This window comes from Epinephelus moara, chromosome 21, assembly GCF_006386435.1.
Source record: "Epinephelus moara isolate mb chromosome 21, YSFRI_EMoa_1.0, whole genome shotgun sequence".
NCBI lineage: Eukaryota > Metazoa > Chordata > Actinopteri > Perciformes > Serranidae > Epinephelus > Epinephelus moara.
The window spans coordinates 5903744-5922892 of NC_065526.1; the positions used below are offsets into that span (position 1 = coordinate 5903744).

At 39.4% G+C, this 19149-nt stretch overlaps 2 protein-coding genes across 6 annotated transcripts in view; one reads left to right on the forward strand and one right to left on the reverse strand.

Moving 5' to 3' along the window:
- Positions 1 to 679: 679 nt before the first annotated feature.
- On the reverse strand, positions 680 to 6422 carry rpe65a (retinoid isomerohydrolase RPE65 a). The gene is made up of 14 exons (XM_050032565.1): positions 6297 to 6422; positions 5882 to 5964; positions 5514 to 5664; positions 4691 to 4798; positions 4057 to 4198; positions 3820 to 3967; positions 3501 to 3582; positions 3275 to 3407; positions 3043 to 3182; positions 2826 to 2955; positions 1974 to 2088; positions 1786 to 1880; positions 1593 to 1704; positions 680 to 1498 (listed from the first exon to the last, which is right to left on the reverse strand). Exons 1-14 carry the CDS (start codon positions 6305 to 6307, stop codon positions 1353 to 1355), a joined length of 1596 nt encoding a protein of 531 aa, XP_049888522.1. The 5' UTR covers positions 6308 to 6422; the 3' UTR covers positions 680 to 1352.
- A 4992-nt stretch (positions 6423 to 11414) lies between these two features.
- Positions 11415 to 19149, forward strand: part of LOC126382486 (serine/arginine-rich splicing factor 11-like) — a 10840-nt gene continuing 3105 nt past the window's right edge. For 2 of the 5 annotated variants that reach the window (XM_050032375.1, XM_050032372.1), the window contains exons 1-8: positions 11415 to 11712; positions 13448 to 13581; positions 16128 to 16243; positions 17719 to 17799; positions 17915 to 17952; positions 18089 to 18222; positions 18464 to 18542; positions 18629 to 18748. In XM_050032375.1, the coding sequence (XP_049888332.1) occupies positions 11591 to 11712; positions 13448 to 13581; positions 16128 to 16243; positions 17719 to 17799; positions 17915 to 17952; positions 18089 to 18222; positions 18464 to 18542; positions 18629 to 18748 (824 nt within the window). In that variant the 5' untranslated portion in view covers positions 11415 to 11590. Of the gene's footprint in view, positions 11713 to 13447; positions 13582 to 16127; positions 16244 to 17718; positions 17800 to 17914; positions 17953 to 18088; positions 18223 to 18463; positions 18543 to 18628; positions 18749 to 18846; positions 18937 to 19149 lie in introns of all 5 variants that reach the window. The other 3 variants (XM_050032371.1, XM_050032373.1, XM_050032374.1) reach the window with 3 other exon arrangements.

Here is a 19149-nt window from a genome sequence, read left to right on the forward strand (position 1 = left end):
CAGCGGGAGAGGCAACACGTGAGTCAAAGGGAGTGTTAAGTGTTTTATACGTGACGCACAAACATCAGGGTGAAATTGTAATTAGACGAACGGAGGGTAAATCCTCTGAACCAGTCCGTTCAAGATCCATTAAAACCAAACACATGAATCTTACATATAATTAAATGTGGTTTGTGGACGTCATGACATTTTATACAAGAGCCATACATCCAGCGCTATTGACTCACAAAGAATAATGGTTTGCAACATGCCCTTTCTCTCCTTGCTTTCTTTCTTTCCACAAATTAAGCAGTGACACAGTTAATCAGCTTTATAGTGCTGCAATGTCTCCATCAGATTCAGACACAAGGACGGACATGGAAAGGTCTATTGTTCGAGCCGAGCCAGATTTTGTGTGGCGACACATTAAAATCTCTACAAATATCTCAAGAATTTAGGATTATTTTGTACTGATTGTTTGTACAAAAAGTGCCAATTAATCTACGATTTATCAAGAGAAAAGCCTGCTTGATTTAAGAACACGCCAACTTATTTTAACCACTAAAATTGCTGCACAGGGTCAGCAGCACATGAGTTTGTAATTAGGTGTTTAAACTAGTAAATATCCAGTTTTACAGACTGAACCCTAGCTGAGAGCGCATTTTTCTCCTACCAAATAATAAAGTATGAAACAACCACATTTTGATTTCGACAAGTTTATTTTTCCAACCATGAAATACTCATGTGACACAACATGTGAACAAATTTTTTATTGAACCAATGCTGATAATACAGGTTTATAAATTCTAGTATATGCAGCAACTAGACTCAAAAAGACAAGTCGATTCACATACTATTTTTATTTAAAGGAGCTGTTTGTGACATTCAGAGCATACAGGGTCTGAGCTGGGATTGTCTCCACACAGCTCAAAATGGAGGTGGTTCAGCCGGCAGCTAGCAGCTGACAGAGCTAATGGAGGGTAAGTCTACGCTTCTGCAACGCTGGTGTCATTAGGAGTTCTTGCTTGTATGAGTTCAGTGCAGAGCTAGTCAGTGGGATACACAGTGGGACTTGTATGCACTAACATGCACACACAGCCAAAACAGCTATCACAACAAAGTACAGAGAAGCTCGGATTACAACACAAAGGTAGCATGACTTCATTCTCTACTCGGGATGCCATTACTCCACTATATCTTGACATAGCAAATAGTTGCAACTATATTAATGCTCTGAATATCGTACACAGCACCTTTAACAACCAAGGTCAACTGCAATGAGAACATACAACCACACTGTCATTATTCATCCTGTTTTTAATACTGGGCGCCTGTCATGGCTGACTGCTGTTAACAACCTGAGGCCAGCATCATTACGGTTTGTACATCCCATGAAAGGTGACGGGCATGCTGCACTCCACTTCCGCCCTGGCGATCTCAGACAGATCCTTGGCGTTGAGGATGAGGAGGTACCCTGGTCTCTGGGAGCCGGGGGCCACCACAATGGTGAGCAGCACTCCTGAGGACACAGAACCAGATTATCATAAAACAGTTTGCATCATAGTGAATGAAGGATTAAATATATTGTGTTTATACAGCTGTTATTAACATACCATCATCCTCATCTACTCCATCAGGAGTCTGAACAAACAGAGGCTCCGAGGGGTAGGAGTCTGGTTCCTGCCATACCCAGGTCTCCTTGGTCTTCACATTCAACTTGCAGATCTACACACAACCAAATTAGTTCATGAAAAAGCTTTCATACAATCAGAATCGCGTAAAGTTGAAGGTATTTTGTGAACTTACCCTGTCTGGTATGAAATGGTTGAGACCCAGACCGTAGGCGTATGTGTAATTCTTCCCTGCGTACCTCTCGTAGTTGATCTGAGGGAACTCAAAGGCTGCAAAAGCAACACTGAAATTATTACACAAGGAAGATTTTCAAGATGAATGTGTCCACTATGATTAAGTTAAATTTGTTGGGTGTGTCGCACCTTGGCGTGGCCCAGAGAACAGCACCTCCGGCTCCAGCCAGATGGTCCCATCAGCGTGCATCACCGCTGTGGCTGTGGTGTACGGCAGACTGACCAGGTTTTTCCCCTGCTCCTCCTGCATCGAGTCCACAATGAGATGAGAACATACAACATGAGACTTTATATCTGCACAGGTAGTTTGCATACAATGGAAGCCCATTATCACCAGTTTGATACATCGTCACAGGCTTGTGTGAGTCCGCTACTCGCCACAAAGCACCTCAACTGAACATCATCTAAAGTTTGTATTAGATCTTAAAAGTATTTGTGCTTTTGATCAATGTCTGAGCCCCATTTTAGCATCACATTTGCCGCTGCATTGCATCTGTGTGCAGCTAAGAGTCAGCTAACTCTGCTCAATGATACAGTACCACAGCTAGAAACAAAAACACATGATTGGTTGATGCTTCACTACGTCATTGGAGCGCTAAAAAGGTTGAGGCTAGCTCAACTTTGATTTGTAGCATGTCACGCCCGTCAGCAGTGACAAGTGTCGCATGTCAGTTTGTAGCTTCATGTCATCGGTTTTCTTTAAAAATGACTTGAAGCCTGTTGTGTTGCTTTAGCATTAGCATTAGCATCTCAAGCTAAAGAAACTCTCAACATAATGACTTAGTATCTCAAAATAGTGAGTTGGCATCTCATAATTATAAGTTAGTATCTCAAGCTAATGAGACACTCTCAAAATACAGCAATCTAGCATTTCAAAATAATGAGAAACATTCTCAAAATAATGAGTACTAACTCATTATTTTGAAGTCTTCACACTGGTGGAAACGGGCTCCCACAGGTGTCCTAATGAGAGGAACTCACCTTGTGGACGTCCAGGGGAATAACGTATCTGCGAACCTCCGGCTGAGGCGCCATCATGGCTGCTTTCTTCACCTCTTCCCAGTTGGCTCTCAGATTGGCCAACCAGAGGTAGTTGTAGACAAACTCAAAACTGCACAAATGAACGAGTCATGAACAATAATATCTCAAAATCTGCAGATGTTGTACAGGACGTTTAAAATTAAAGCCCAACATTTACCCTTTCCATCCACAGAGGTCAACAACAATGAAGCCCTGGTCCTCATAGGTGTTGATGTGATGAAACATGCCAATGGGTGCCCCTTTGAACTTGTGATCAATGTACTCTCCTGGGTCTTTCTTGGCAATGTGAAACAAGGTCTGCGACACACACATCAGAATATATCATGAGATTTCAGGGGCAAAGATGATGATAATATCACCAAAGACGTCAATCTACTGCAAGGTCTTACTCCTTGGCTCTCATTGGACTCGAAGCAGTCCATGTAGTTGGAGCCTCGGATGCTCCAAGCACTCAGGAATTTCAGCAGATTGATTTTCACCGGGGTCTCCACAAACACAAAGTAGTTCTCTGACATGCCAAAGCTGAAATGATTGAGGAGAGAATGTCAGAATGTTCCATGACAACACTGATAACATACCAAATGCATTACTGACAAAACTTTGAGTCTGACACACCTGTGCACATAGGAGGGCTTGAACCTCTCGGCACTGGGGAACTGCACCACAACCTTGGACTTCTCAATGGGATCAGACTTATCTGAAATAAAAAAGAAGAATATTTTGAATCATTTCAATTTAGCAAGCTTGGAGGGACTGACCCTGAGAGAGAAAGCATCTTTTATAAACCATATTTCTAGTTTTTAAGAGGGGTCACAGTGATTCATTTAACCCTGAATTACCATTCAGCAGCATATTTTGGTTAAATAGAGGAACTGAGAGGTCACTGCTGTTAACTGTTGTTGTCATGTGTGGTGATGCCAGCGCTGATCTGCACCTTTCTGCGTGGGTGGAATCCTGACAATGTTGTAGGCCAGTGTTGCTCCTTTTCCCATGCAGTTTCCAATGTTAAACACTGTACCATCCCTCTCAATGTGAGGGTGGGCTGTCACTCCATTAATGTTGATGAAGTTGCACATGTCAACCTGGATACAAATAAAGACATTTTACTGTGCTTTTAATGTACTGGTAAGATCATTTTTTAAACCTCAAATGCGTATTAGTATTGATGTACCTTCTTCAGTGTCTCCAAGGTGTCGACATTTACTTTGGTGATGTAGTTGGTTTCTGTTACAGCGTAAAAGTCCTCACCAACAGGGTAAACGTTCACCAGGCAGTTGTCTGTGACCTCAACACCCTTGAAGTAAGAGAAAAACCTGCAAACAAACAAACAATATTACATCGTACAAAGGTAGCAGTAACGTCAGGGGCTGAAATGTGAGCCGACACGAGTAAAACTTAGGAAATTTTACTTTATATTTTCATTTAACTTTTTAAACCAAAAAAGTATCCACATGCAGAGATGGGCAGTATTTCAATTAATGTGTTTAAAATACGTATTAAATCAGTTGTGACTATTTTCTTAGCTTGTCCTTCTCCTCTACTATTTTGTATTATATCATACTCTGCTGGTGGTAAGTTTAAAAATGCCTAAAATGTGATAATATCAATTTGTATACAATGTTTATTTGCATTTCTAAATTACAGATTACTTGTATTTTAATGAAATCCATTTTCTTTTACCTGTATTTTGTAGTTTAGTTTGATATAATTAATGAGCAGGTATTCTAATTTGTAACAAGAAACTTTTTCGGTCAACATGATAGCAAGGACAAGCCAGAAATACATATTTTTCACGTGCAACCCACCTGGAGAAAATGTTTTTGCAGGGATCGGGGTATGCAAAGGTGCCAAACTCAGTGATCACTACACGCTTCTCTGTGATGGCTCTCACGTAGGCATCTGTTCTGACAAACCTGAATGGAGGAAAAGAAAGTTAATCCCAAAACATTATACACTGGAAAACAAAAGTATTTAATCAATTCATAGGCATCCTTTTGCTGGTCATAAAATGGTGCTATTCATGATAGAATTTCATGGTGTTAATGCAGTCGTACGTGCAGCCAGACCTGATGCACATGCTCAAGTTCTGCAGGTTTATTTAGCTACAATGCTGTTTTCCCAAATGTTGGGATGCTGTGTGAAACATAAATGACAGAATGCAACGGTTTGCAAATCCTTTTGACATATATTAATCTAATCTAATTTAAGGACTGTCTGTGTGGAAGAATAGGCCAAAATCCCACCTGAACACTGTGAGATATTAGTTTCTTAATACAAGAAGCATCTTGTAATTGGCTTTGCAAACACGTAGTATCTCAATTATGTTAAATTCTTTTTTCCTGTATCATTCCACTTTATTGCACATATTTTTTATGGATTGAAATGTTACGTTTCTTTATCAGTGTAGATATATAATACCAATGTCTGGTCTAAATTCTATCTGCGCTGGGAATATGTGTATGTTGAAAAGCATTTGCAAATCATTGCGTTCTATTTTTATCTACATTTATTTACAGTTACACTGCATTTCACAACTTTCTTGGAATCAGCATTGCACGTAGCTGTCATGTAAATGATGCAAATGGCCTGAAAAATGACAAAACACAAGTACTGTCCTTAAGGTCTTACTTTCGGAAGTAGGTGACCTGACCATTCTTGAAGTCGAATTTGTGCATGAGGGCCTGGCCATCGAAGAGGTGATAGAAAGGTTCATCTCCAACCTCAAAAAGCCCAGGTCCCAAACGGAGAAGACTTCCTTTCAGAAACGAAGGAATCCTACCTGCAAAACACCAACATAATGAACACAAATCAGAGATTGTTTTGAGACATATAGATTTGTTAAAATGCGTTCGGAGCCTGCTTTCTATGCTCGCAGGAGAAATAAGAAAAATACTCCTCCAGCTACGAGTGAGTTTCCCCAAACAGTTCAATCCATATGTGACTGTCAAATATTTATTTGCCTGCAGTCTATTTCTGTCTGAGAGATGCAAACAAACCTGTCACTGTTGCTGGAAGCGGCTCAGCCAGCTCCTCGCATGTCTCAAAAATCTTCTTGTAGCCACCAGCTGGGTGTTCAAATCTGTCATCAAGAAGTGAAGACATCAACCCACATTGCAGCCAAGTAAATGAAACATAATGAAAGTTCCAGCGAGTTAAAAGTATGAATCTGTTAGTTGGAGTCAATAAAAGCTGTATTTCTGACAGGTCATGCAGTTCAGCATGTGCTTTTAAATCCTTCAGGGGCTTAATCAGCTGCAGACACACTGACCACTCAGGTCACTGGTTCAAGTTAAAGAAATACAAACATTTGAGAATCATGGACAAAAACACTTTTCAAAAAAGCAAAACCCATTACTGTGTAAGCTAGTTTTAAACATTTGGAATAGTTATTATAACTCATGAGAAACTTACCGGCTGACCATGTTTCCTTCTTGCTGTGTCACCACACAAAGCAAACTCTTAAGAAAACCTCTGATCACTACTGAACTGCTCGGCTCTGGTCTCCCAGTGGATTTGGGGTATTTATTTGTCTAGTACCCCTCACAGCTACTGAAAATCTGCATCGTAAACCTTCCTCCTGGCCAATCACAGCCCACCGTGAACAAGAATCCCATTGTGCCAATATCCTCTTCTGGATGACTCAATGGCCACACTCTGAAACCGGATTTATGACAGAGAATATTTATTGCACAGAATGGGTACAGGTGTTGCAATTGTGCATGTGATTTTTTTTTTTTTTTAATGTATCAATGGTTGTGCTTTAAGATATAGTTATGGTGTGCTGAGTCACACAAAATGTGCAATATGTTTCAGAGTGTGAGGGCCAACTAAAAACATGCAAGTAAACAGAAGTAATGTGGATTTAAAAATGGAAATACACACGATTTGTTTGCTTTAACTTATTGTTATGACGTAAATGTTGATTTCACAATGTAATGGCTGTAGAATAATGACACCAACAGCATTTAGATTAGTCCCCAATAAGCCTTGCTTTCACTATGCAATTCTGTCTGCCACCTGGTACGATCTCTGTGGAAAATTAAGACTCAATTTAAGGCGCAGAGATGTGCGTCAACCATTGTGCAACCAGAACAGGAAGAGGATAGTGCTTTTTTTCCGGTAGCCATCCCTAAGTTACCAAACAGAATCAAGGTAAATTCTTCGTAGTTACTATCCCCAGTGGCGGAAATGGTGGACAGTGGAGCAACAAAAGTAACCCTGGAAACTGTGGCAGTTGCTTTGCTCTGAGGAAAACAAAAAACAGTCTGGCCATCTTTATTGTGCCAACAATAATGTTGTCTGTTTCCACTTTAAGATCAGTAACTCCACATGTGTGTGATCCACATTAATAGTATTTATAGAAACATTAGGATTGAGAATAAATTGGCCAAAAAAAACACGCTTTATTTTAAATTAGATGATGGTGTTTGGAAGTAGTGCAGTTATAGAATGAGGCTCTATTGTGAAACAACAATAGCAGTGACTATTATTAGGCTAACTTTTACAATATAATGGTTACACACATCACTAATTGGGTGAAATGTGGCCAGTTGTTCTTTGGTCTGAACTTGTAATGCCTTAACTTGCTTGTCTCAGTCCAACTATAATCCAGGTGTAGGGATTATGACGACGCAGCCTGAGGACAAACGCTGCATTGTTCCTCCTGGAAAAAAACACCATTAGCAGAGAGAGTTTCACCAGAAGCAGTTTGGCCAGTGACGGGACATGGGGGTTGTGGTGTGGCTCACCCAGCCAACAAATATGGACTGAACAGTTTATAATGTTTTTATCAGAATCTATTAATCAAGAAAGAAACTGCCAGTTATTGCATGGTACCCAGTGAAAATAAAATCAGATTTCAATCATATCTCATGGTTCTCGTCAGTGCAAAGAGGTTGCTGAGGTGTCATGGAGGTTATGATGACTTATGGAGATCATGACAAGTGCAGATCCACAGATCCAACTCCCTGCATGAGCAGATTATGGGACAATGGGCCCAGGACAATTTTTTGTCCTTTCTGGTGATTTTGTGTCTCTTGTTGTCATTTTGTGTCTCTTTGAGGTCATCTTGTATCTCTTATAGTAATTTTATGTCTCTTTGAGATGATCTTGTGTTCCTTTTGGATGATTTTGTGTCTCTTTTAGGTAATTTTGTGTCTTTTTTTGGTCATTTTGTATCTTTCCTAGTCATTTTGTGTCTATTTGAGGTCATTTTGTGTCCCTTTTAAATTATTTTGTTTCTCTTTTAAGTAATTGCGTCATTTTTTGGTCATTTTGTATCTCTTATAATCATTTTGCATCTCTTTGAGGTCCCTTTGTGTCCCTTTTAGATTATGCTGTGTCTCTTTGAGGTAATTTCGTGTTCTTTTTTGGTTGTTTTGTGTCTCTTGTGGTCATTTTGTGTCTCTTTTAAATTATTTTGTTTCTCTATTAGGTGATTTTGTGTCTTTTTTGGACATTTTGTGCCTTATTGTAGTAATTTTGTGTCCCTTTAAAAGATTTGATTTATCTTTGAGGTACTTTTGTGTCTTTTTTTGTCATTTTGTATCTCTTATAATGATTTTGCATCTCTTTGTGGTCATTTTGTATCCCTTTTAGATGACACTGTTTCTCTTTGAGGTAATTTTGTCTTCTTTTTTTTGGTCTGTTTGTGTCTTATTGTAGTCATTTTGGGTCCCTTTAAAAGACTTGATTTATCTTTTTGGTAATTTTTTTTTTCATTTTATATCTATTGTAGACATTTTGTGTGTCTCTGTGGTTGTTTTGCCCGTTTTGTGGTTTGTCAAGTGTCTGCATCTCTTTGACGTCATTTTGTCTCCCATTTAGATGATGTTTTTTTATCTTTGAGGTAATTTTGTGTCTTTTTTGGTCATTTTGTATCTTTTTTTTTGTAATTTTGTGTCTCTGAGGTCATTTTGTGTCCCCTTTAAAATATTTTATTTATCTTTGAGGTAATTTTGTATCTTTTGTAATCATTTTGTGTGTCTTTGTGGTTTTGCCCCTTTTGTGGTTATTTCAAGTGTCTTAGCAGGTTCTTTGTATCTGTCTGTGGTCTTTTTGTGTTTCTTCCAGGTCGATACACGTACATTTGAATGATATGTTGCAGGGTGTGGGGGGCTGACATTTTGGGACCCCGGGCCTGTGCCCAGTAGGGCCCATTCAGTAATCCACCCATGACTACATGAAAATTTAACAAACACGATCCACTGTGTATTGTGGTTGGAAGCTTCAAAAAGAAAGAGCTACTAGTAGACTATATCCAGTTTGTAGCTGCATAAGTTATCAGAAAAAAATGAAAGGGATGTAACCATGGCAAAGATATAGGTGCTCTACTTGTAGTTTTGGGCCTTTTCGTACACATCATTGTTTAAATCATGTATAAAAGCAAAGGGAGACCTCTGTTGGTGGATTGCAGGCTAAACGTCCAACATAGTAATATCAGTGTCACTTGTGCTGGTGTGCTGGACTATTATTAGATCGACCGATTAGAGGAGGTGAAAATAAATCCACAAATCTTATAACGCTAATGACCTCTTGTGATGGTTTTAATAAAGTATTAACCAGTAGTGTAATGTAGTTACAATGGCCCCAGTACACAATATTATACGCATATCATCTCCAACTTGTCACATGACCAAACAGAGGCATGACACTGGACAATGTCAACACACATTTTAGAGCAATCATCATCAACACAGGCACATTTCTCATAAAGGCCCATTCTCCACCCAACTCGTTACTGGAGGGCCCACTCTCTGTGTGGGGCCCCACACCTCATGGGCCCTGGGGCAATGTCACCACCTGCGCTGTCTATGTTTACGCCCCTGACAGATGTATAATGAGAAAGAGAGTAACATGTGTTAATGTTCATGTATCTATTATTGCACTTGAATGATGCTTTTGGAGTTTGTTCTTCAAACTTTTATGCCAGTGTAAGAGTGAAATTGTGTGATGTAAACATAAAAGTACAAACGTAGGTTTAATATACTACTGAATTTATATGTGCCATCCTATTTACACATACTTATTGCTTATAGTGATGTTAAGATGTTCTGGTATCAGATATCTCCACTAGTCGGTGCTGTTCAAGCACCTTGGAGTTCTTGTAGTTGAAAAACAAGAGAGACAAGACAGAGGAGATGTAGTGACTGAAGTTATGAGGAAAACCCAGAGCACGTTGGACTGTTTTCTTCCTTCTCACACACCCACACAGCTTGCAGCAACACAGCCATTTGAATTAAGAACTGAGATCTCGGAAATGAGGTCTTAGCATTTTTTTTTAGCATTTCTTGACCGTCCACAAGCCGCTGTAACCTCTAGTATTTTGAATTGGAAAAAAATTGGACTGCAGTGGCTTTGCTTAAACACATGAGCTATTAAAGACAGGGGTTTATAAATTAATTCAAAAGAACTTATCATTAATGTGAATAAGGGACACCTGCAGACACAAGAGAGGACTTGGAAGTAAATCATGTCTATATGTGTGCAGGAGAGTACATATTTGAAAGCGATACAGAATGCCTGAGAGCTTTTCTGAAATGTATGCCGCTGTATTTTTATATTTTGAAATGTCACATACTGCCTGATTTATTTGTTTTACTTTACATCCGTGAAGACATTTCCACCAAAAATTAGTGTATTAAAAATCACCAGAATGCAGGAAATACAGTGTTTGACACCTAAAACTTCCTGGACACCCAGACATCCTGCTTGAAATGAAACCTATGCCCTTGCTTTCTATGTTGCACCCTCATGCAAAATATACTGGGACTGCTGAATGATCTACAGAGGTTTATAAACTCACTTCCAAAAGGTTGGCAAGACGGACCCTTTTGTCTTTGGTTGCCGTGATGACTGAGAGATACTTTCCACTTAAGGTTTAGCCATTTTTAATCTAGCAAAGAGTAAACAGAGATCACTGCAATAAATGTTCTCTACAAACAGCTGGTCTGACATTGTCATCGCAAATATGACCTACCCTTGACCGACCGTGCACCTGACGTAGGCAATGCGAATCACTGCTAGGTAATCAACGCAGTGGCGTAATGTAGTTACGATGGGCCTCAGTGCACACATATCATCTCGTCACATGCTCAAACAGAGGTATGACATCGGACAACATCAACAAGCATTTTAGAGCAATCATTTCATATCTGTATATGACAAAAAAAGGCCAAGGAAAATAAGAAATTATTAATGTAATTTAATATTGTTAATAGTTTATGTAGAATAAGCATATAGTTTTCATAGATGCTACTTAATTTAAAAAAAACAAAACAGGATGGATGATTGGTTTGCCTTTTTTCGGGCATACTGTATAGCAAATGGTGCCATATTCGATATATTGACAGTTCATCTTTTGACACAGGCATATTTCCAAGGTGACAGTCTTTCGTAAGGGCCCATTTTCTGCCCGACAAGTTCCTGGAGGGGGGCCCCCGCACTTCACGGGCCCCTGTGCAGGTCTGTACTGTTTACGCCCCTGGTACTACTGCGTTCCTACATTAAACTATACGCATGCGCACTTTGTTTGGGAATTACAATATGGCGGCGATATGCTACAGTGTGTTGATGTAGTCGGAAGCTAACACCTAGCCTAGCTAATTATCACTAAACAAGCTGTTGTAATAACCAGCGGGTACTCTGTACTTCAAGTTTCGTAGTTAACGGTAGTGTTTGTTGTTTTAACAGCTTCAGTCGGGAAAATGAATTACACAACGAAGGTGGTTCAGGTGACAAATGTGTCGCCGAGCACAACATCGGAGCAGATGAGAACACTCTTCGGTTTTTTGGGAACCATCGAAGAACTGAAGTTATTTCCACCAGAGTGAGTTGACTGTCAAGTGATTTTATTAGTGGTAATGAAGTCATAGAATGGGTGTTTGGTTTTCTAAACAATAAACGGCTTTTTGGGACGGAAACGTAACTAGGCCCAACATGCTAATAGTTTAGCTAACAGTACCGTTGTAGCTAACGTTAGCTAACCTGGCTAACACCAACTGATGCTAGATTCATATTCACCTGTTGATTATATCTCACACACGGAGACAAACGTTACTTTAAATGATCGTTTAGGTGTAGCTTGTAATGAAGGGGGTATTAAAATAGTAGAGGTTTAAATAGGGGCAACGCATATAACATGCTTATATTAATTTTGGTCGCAACGTTAATTCAGTTCTGTTTTTTATAATAGTTAAGTCATATAACGTTATGCAATGCCAGGTTCTTCCTCCAGGATAGGCAAAGGATCAGAGTTATGTGTTATATAAAAGAAAAAAAGAAAAATATTCATAGTGAGACAAAATTATGAGACAAGTCATTTGGGACCTATTTTCTAAATTTTGACTGAGGAAGTTTAATTTGGTTAGTATATTTAGTGTCTAAGACTAATGTTAATTTATCTAATTTATCTATAATAATGGTTGTAAATTAGTTGGGATAGTTGTTGACAGTTTCCTTTTTAAAATGAGACATAAATACATAAGTGTAATAAGTGTACACTTCTTCCTAATCCTTTTTGAGCATGTCTGTTGATTTTTTTTTATTGTTGTCTCGCAATAAAGTCAGTCATTCATCCATTCAAATTTGATTTTGTTGTTCATAGTCACAATGTTGACTTGCTATTGAAATATTTTGGGCAAATGCCAGTATCCAAATGGACCCCAGCAAAAATCACATCATCATAATTTTTATATTTTTTGCTGTGAAAATGAAATGCAAGAATGACTATTCCCACTAAAATCAAAACTTATAGTGCAATTACAATGTCTGAAAAATAATCGCAATATAATTTTTTTTTTGCATGTTGTTCATCCCAACTATTTGAGAAATAGTTAAAAGTGTTTGTCACAATTTCTAGGACCCCATCTTCTGATTACTTGTTTGGTTCAATAGCCAAAAACCCAAAGACATAAAATAGAGAATAGCAGCAAATTTTCACCTGGGAATGTTTGGCATTTTGCTTGATAATTGACTAGTTAATTTGACAGAAAACTAGTCTGCATTAAATGTGATAACAAGTTAAAAAACAACAACAGAGACTTATCGTTTCAGGTCCACATGGTTTTTCATAATATGACACAGTACCTCAAACATTTGACATCCTGTCTCATCATTTTTATTCACTATATCATATTTTATAGTGAGGATCTTATAATTGTCACTTACTAACCAACAGTGATTAACTGATTGATCCTGGTCTTGATTTTGTAAGGACAACTGGGAGCATAGATGGATTTGTTTATCTGACAAAATACTGCAGCTTCCCCTGGAGACAGTTATCACATAGCACTGCTGTCTAGGATAAAATAAAACAGTAAAGCCCACAGAATGATTTCCATTGTGAGTCTTTCTGCCTAATGTCCATGGCCCATGGATTTGAGGATGTACTGAGTGCTTTTTCACATCAAACTGTGAAAATGCCAAATCCACAACTCAGTGCATAGCAATGCATGTAGGTATGATTGGACCCCATTATGTTGTCAAACGATAGGACAAGAAAATATGCTTTGTTGTAGATGATTGTTTGCTGTTTAATGTAATATCTGTGACTTCCTCGACAGTGATTCTCCGATGCCGGTGACATCGCGGGTGTGCTTTGTGAAGTTCCAGGAGCCAGAGTCTGTTGGAGTGTCTCAACATTTGACTAACACCGTGTTTGTGGACAGAGCGTTGATTGTGGTCCCGTTCGCTGAAGGTTTGTCACATCATTATTCTCCGCGTATGAGTGGTCCTTGTTGATTGAATGGCATGAATAGTGAAAATGTAAAAGAGTAAAAAGGATTTCATCTTCCCCATTTGTGAAATGCACAAGTCAGCTCACCTTGGTCTGTTTATATGAGCATTTTAAGATGATTTCAATGGTACTGGTAATGCCCTTCCCTCCCATTGTCTAAAAGCAGTGCTTAACGCAGACCATTAGTCAGATTTTTGGTATACTGTGGTAGTACCACCACAATGCAGTTCCTATGGGAAAATACATACCAAGCTGTATGTCTCTGCCTAAAACAGTACTTCGTTTTTATTTAGAAAGCACAGTATACCAAAATCTGCTTAACAGACATTTACAGAGTAGGAGTTGAACATTCTCAAGCTGTGGGTGCCACAGTGAAGTGAAGTTGTTAAAACTCTTAACTATATGCATTTTATTTTCTCCCCCATATTGGACTATCCTCTGTTAAACTTCTCTCTGTTATTTGTGTGTGTGTATGTGTGTGTGTGTGTGTGGTTTTTGTAGTGAAGAAGGCAAAAGCAGCCCCCTCGTTGATGGCTGAAAGTGGTCCTCTGCCTGCCAACAGGGGATTGTAGACATTTGCAAAGGCCAGCAAGCATTCAAGTCCCACCCCGCTCTTTTTGTGTCCTCTATTCTTTCTCTGCCTTCTCTTTCTCTTTCCCTCTGTCTAATATATCTTTTCTAGGTGGTTTAGTTTAGAGTATAAAGGTCAGATATCGGGGACATAGCCTGAAACGGGGCTCATTTTGCATTGTTTTGCAACACTTTTGAACGATGCTTAGCTATTTTATGGCTGAAGCATTGTTCCTCAACGGATAAGGCCGGTAATATTCTTCATTTTGTAATGTCAACAAATCCCATGAAAAGAACTAAAGACCATCATCGACCAAAAACTATTAAAAGCACATCAGTGAGCCACATTGTTGCACTTAGTGATGTTTTTGTTCATTATGATGAATGCAGGAACTGTAGTGTATTTAAGTCAGTGCCACTGGCACTGCCCTGCAGCTGGAAGTACTCAATAGCACGCCAAATGTGTATTAATCAGCCACTGAAAATAGTCCTTAACAGATGTAACTTTTGCTGAAAACTTTGCATCTTATAGAAATTAAAAGATATTTGTGACCTTTCTTTATAGATTTTATCGGTAACAAATAGGTTTGTGGGTGAGAGCAGAAAGTATTGTTGACAATAACCAAAAATATAATATCGCCAGCCTTATCCTGCAAAAAATGTGTAAAAAAAAAACTTTGAAAGGCAGTTATTTGGGTTTGGTGCTAAAAGCCTATACAAACATACTGGGTATTAATAATGACGTGTGCAAAAACCACAATGTCCAGGCAGCTGACAGTGCACATACTCACATAAGTAAGCAGCACATTTTGTGACTTAAATGCTTCAAGGGTCATTTTGTGGGTGAAGTATTTCTTTAACAAAGGAGCACTAGTCAATGATTGGTTATCTGATATAATAGGCATACTACATCTCACTGTAAGTTGTCTAAGATGCCCACCCGCCATGACAGTATGCTGGTAAAATATATTCTCTTTAACAGTGGTCTCCTTTTGTTGTTGTGTTTTACAGTTCTTTTTCCTGGCTCAGCCAGTCCTGTATACCAGGCCCTGCTGAAAATACCATCCAACAGTTTTGTCTCCTGCAGCAATTTTCTCTCTTCAGTGTGCTTTTTTATTTGAATGTTGTAATTGTTGTGTGTCCGTATTTAGGTCATGTGTTTTTGTGTAAGAGTTGTTTTGGGGGTGTATTTACTCCGAGATGATTATGAGGTGTTTATTTGTTAAATTTGGCCATATTTAAAATGAAATCAGTAGCATATCGCAAATCAAGATGATCATATTACTTAATTAAATTGGACTGTGGTAGCACAAATTAATCAACCCAGTCATCCTCTGCCTAGGTTTGTTTGATTGATGCAGTGGCAGGTAAGGATATCAGAATAATGATGTACAGCAGACACGCTACCCACCCTGAATTCTGCTATTGTCATTTAGTACATACCACAATATGCTCTGACATTTGTGTTTTTGGTAAGTAAACACTCATAGCTTGTATAGTGTTCTTGCCAAATCCCTAAAATTCTCTCTGTTGTGTGTATCTCGATTTTTCTCTGTGTGCTTTTAGTAGCGAAGCCGCCAGCGTGAGTCGCTTGTTTCAGTAAACGTCTTAATGAAAATTGAGGGCTCACCCAACTGGAGAAGCAGCTGTGCTTGCTAACGTTTGGTTCATGACTTAAAAAACACGTTCAGGTGATATATTCTTGGCAGTGTTCATTGGAGTAGTGTGATATATTCCAGCAATAGTTATGTCACTGCAATGATTATGTTGAGTTAAGGGAACTCTTCTCTGATCTGTAAGGTAACCATTTTGTTGAATCTAATTTGAGGAATTGCAGTGTGAAGACTTTTTTTTCTCTTTTCCAAAGTGTCTTCTCTGTAGTTGATGTGTGTGAAGATGTCGTTCTCTCCTAATGCCTGCTTTTTGGTTTCCTATAGGATCTATTCCAGATGAGGCTAAAGCTTTGTCACTGTTGGCGCCAGCAAATGCTGTTGCAGGGATTTTGCCAGGAGGAGGACTTCTTCCGACGCCCAATCCCATGCCCAATCCATCTGTAAGACTTCTTATTCTCTGATTATGGAAAAAAAACTATATCATTGAGTTCTTACAAAATGATTACAATTTCAATTTGCTGTTGTCACATTCTGTAAAATTTGAAAAATGGGATTACCACACACTGTGCCATGTATTCTACCAAAGTACCTCGCTCTAGATTATTTAAAACATTTGTGATTTATTTGCTGTTGTCACGCAGAAGAAGAGATGTCGTGCCACATTAGATTATCATCCATACGAAAACTGGTGTAATTTTAGTTGACTGAGGCTACATTCATATTATAGGGTTATTCTCAATTCAGATTTTTTTCTTTCAGCCTAGTCTCATATTCTTGTTTGAAGTAACATATGTCTAATCTCAGTGTGAACAGATCGCTACCCTGAAAAGTCTCACATGCAACCAACAAGGTCACACACGAGCGTTGGAACAACAGCAAGAGGAAAAAAAACATATTTGCTCGACAGGCATCTGGAAAAAAATTAAATGTCATAGTGGTGCAAGGGTTTATCTCACATAAAATTTTCTGCAGAGGTCGGATGTCAAGTCGCCATATGTTGAGGATGAGGGTGAAAGGACAAGGGATCACAAAAAGTCATAGCTATAGCTCTATCGGCAGCTAGTGCTGGCAGTTCTGCAGTGAGAATTGTTGCTGCAGGAGAGGAGTCGGGATTGGTGGGGCAGTGATGTGGAGGTTTTCAAGGAGGAACAGTTCCTCCAAAACTTAAGGTTGTCCAGGGTCCATTCCAATCTCTGTGGACACCTAACGACGACACTCGTGGCAGGACTCAAAATGTAGGCAAGCTATCCCTGTCAGAAATCCTCTGGCTGTCAGACTCTATTGGCTGGCGACTAAGGCAACCTACTGGACCGCCACTGTACGGAGAGTGAGCTGTGCCTTTGCAATAAAGTATGATGTTGAAAAACATTGGCTGTATAGGAAAAACGTATAGATTCCAAGATCACCGTTTTCACAGCGGTTCCATGGCCAGTGATTGGATGTGTATCAGATTTAGGACGATATATGAAAGTGGTCCAGATCTGATTGAAAGAAAATCTGATTTCTGTGTCCACACTACCCTGAAAAAATCTAATCTGTGTCACATGAGTGAAAAAAAGGTTTTTGGGCCACGTTGGCTTGTAATGTGAATGTAGCCTAAAAAACCTTACCTCAAAGTCCATTTGGTAGCACTTCTGCTCTTCATCAGCAGAGCCATGTTATCTTCAAAGTTTCTTCTTGACTTTGGAAACCACAGTTGAGAAAGTGTTCTCACCTCATGGATAATTTTGTTTGTGGAATTTGTGTTTCTTCTCTTAAAAAGGATGTATTTCAGTATGTGGGTGATAAATGAAGCTCAGTAGTTTGAAAAGAGTGGTCATTTTTTGGTTGTGGAAGTATTATTAACACCAGCATATCAGGATCTCAACAATAGGCTTGTACAATACATGCCTGTGTGTGTTTGTTTTTACACCAGATGGGAGGGAACCCTTTCGGTGCACCGAACATGGACGCAATGGCTGCATTTGGATTCCCAGGAGCCAACATGAATCCTCAGGTGAGACGTTTTGCTGAATGAGACTGACTTGTAAATATTTTCTAGAACTTGTGAAGTTAATATACAGTATATCTGATTAGACAAACCTTTAACCTTTTTCCCACTGTTTTCACAGGCTGCTGATCAGCTGTTGAAGTTCATGACAGATCCAAAGTGAGTCAGTATAAGGAGCTCCTTTGTCCTCTGAAAATTGTGCCTGCATGCAGTTTTAAATCACGGAGCAAAGAAATAGATGTGTTGGCGTGTTTGTAGTTATGATGAGTCAACTAATTGATATTCTTTTGTTCAGACTGAATCCTTTGGCTGCGGGCTTAAACCTCAGTGCAAGCCTGAAGGCTGACGCATCTAATAAGGAAATCGAAGAGGCCATGAAGAGAGTCAGAGAGGCCCAGTCGCTCATTTCGGCTGCTATTGAACCTGGAAGTGAGTGCACTAAAGTTTGGAGGACTTTTCTTGCTAGGGCGTTGACTTTGCAGTCTACAGTATTGTCAGCTTTGTGTTGCTAGGGCGTTGACTTTGCAGTCTACAGTATTGTCAGCTTTGTGTGCAATGCTGTGTTACACAGTCATAGTTCTTATTTTCCCAGTTTTTGCTGTTTTCCAAAAGCTCCTGTGTACATTTGACCCTGACACTACTAACAAGTTCTGTTTTTTCTTTCCTTCAGATAAGGAGAGCAGAAAGAGGCACTCTCGTAGCAGGTCCAGGTCCAGAAGGAGGAGGTCCAGATCACGTTCAAGACACAGGTGATAACTACTGATAATTATCTGCAGAGTCAAAAGCTTTTTCTATTTTGAGAAAAAAGGTAAATGGTCTAAATGTCTGGTTGCAGGCGATCCAGGAGCAGATCACGGCGACGGTCAAACTCCAGAAGCAGGAGGCGCTCTAAAAGCCCCCGCAGGAAGCACACTGAATCCAGAGACCGAGGCAGGCGATCTCCAAGCAGATCCAGGTGAGTTAACTGTGCAGATGCTTGACCTCGAGCATGCTTGATGCCAATAATAGTTTAAGATCTTGAATTAAAACTTGTTGCATAACTTTTATCTGCAGAGATAGAAAGAAAGAAGATTCAGGGAGGAGAAGATCCAGAACGCCACCTAAAAGCTACAGTACAGCCAGGAGGTCACGCAGCGAGGAGCGGTGAGTACACCAAAGGATTCTGTGTGCTCTGGCAGAAGGCAAATAAAAATATAAACAAGCTTCTAAACTGCTGCGACTGAATCTTCTCTTTTCATACCTACAAACTAGTCACTTTTTGTTCCTTAGGGGGGTGTTGAGGTTTGATTACCTGCAGACGTGTGATTTTGGAAGACATACTATTCTATGATGTTTTTTCATGATTTTGGACGACAT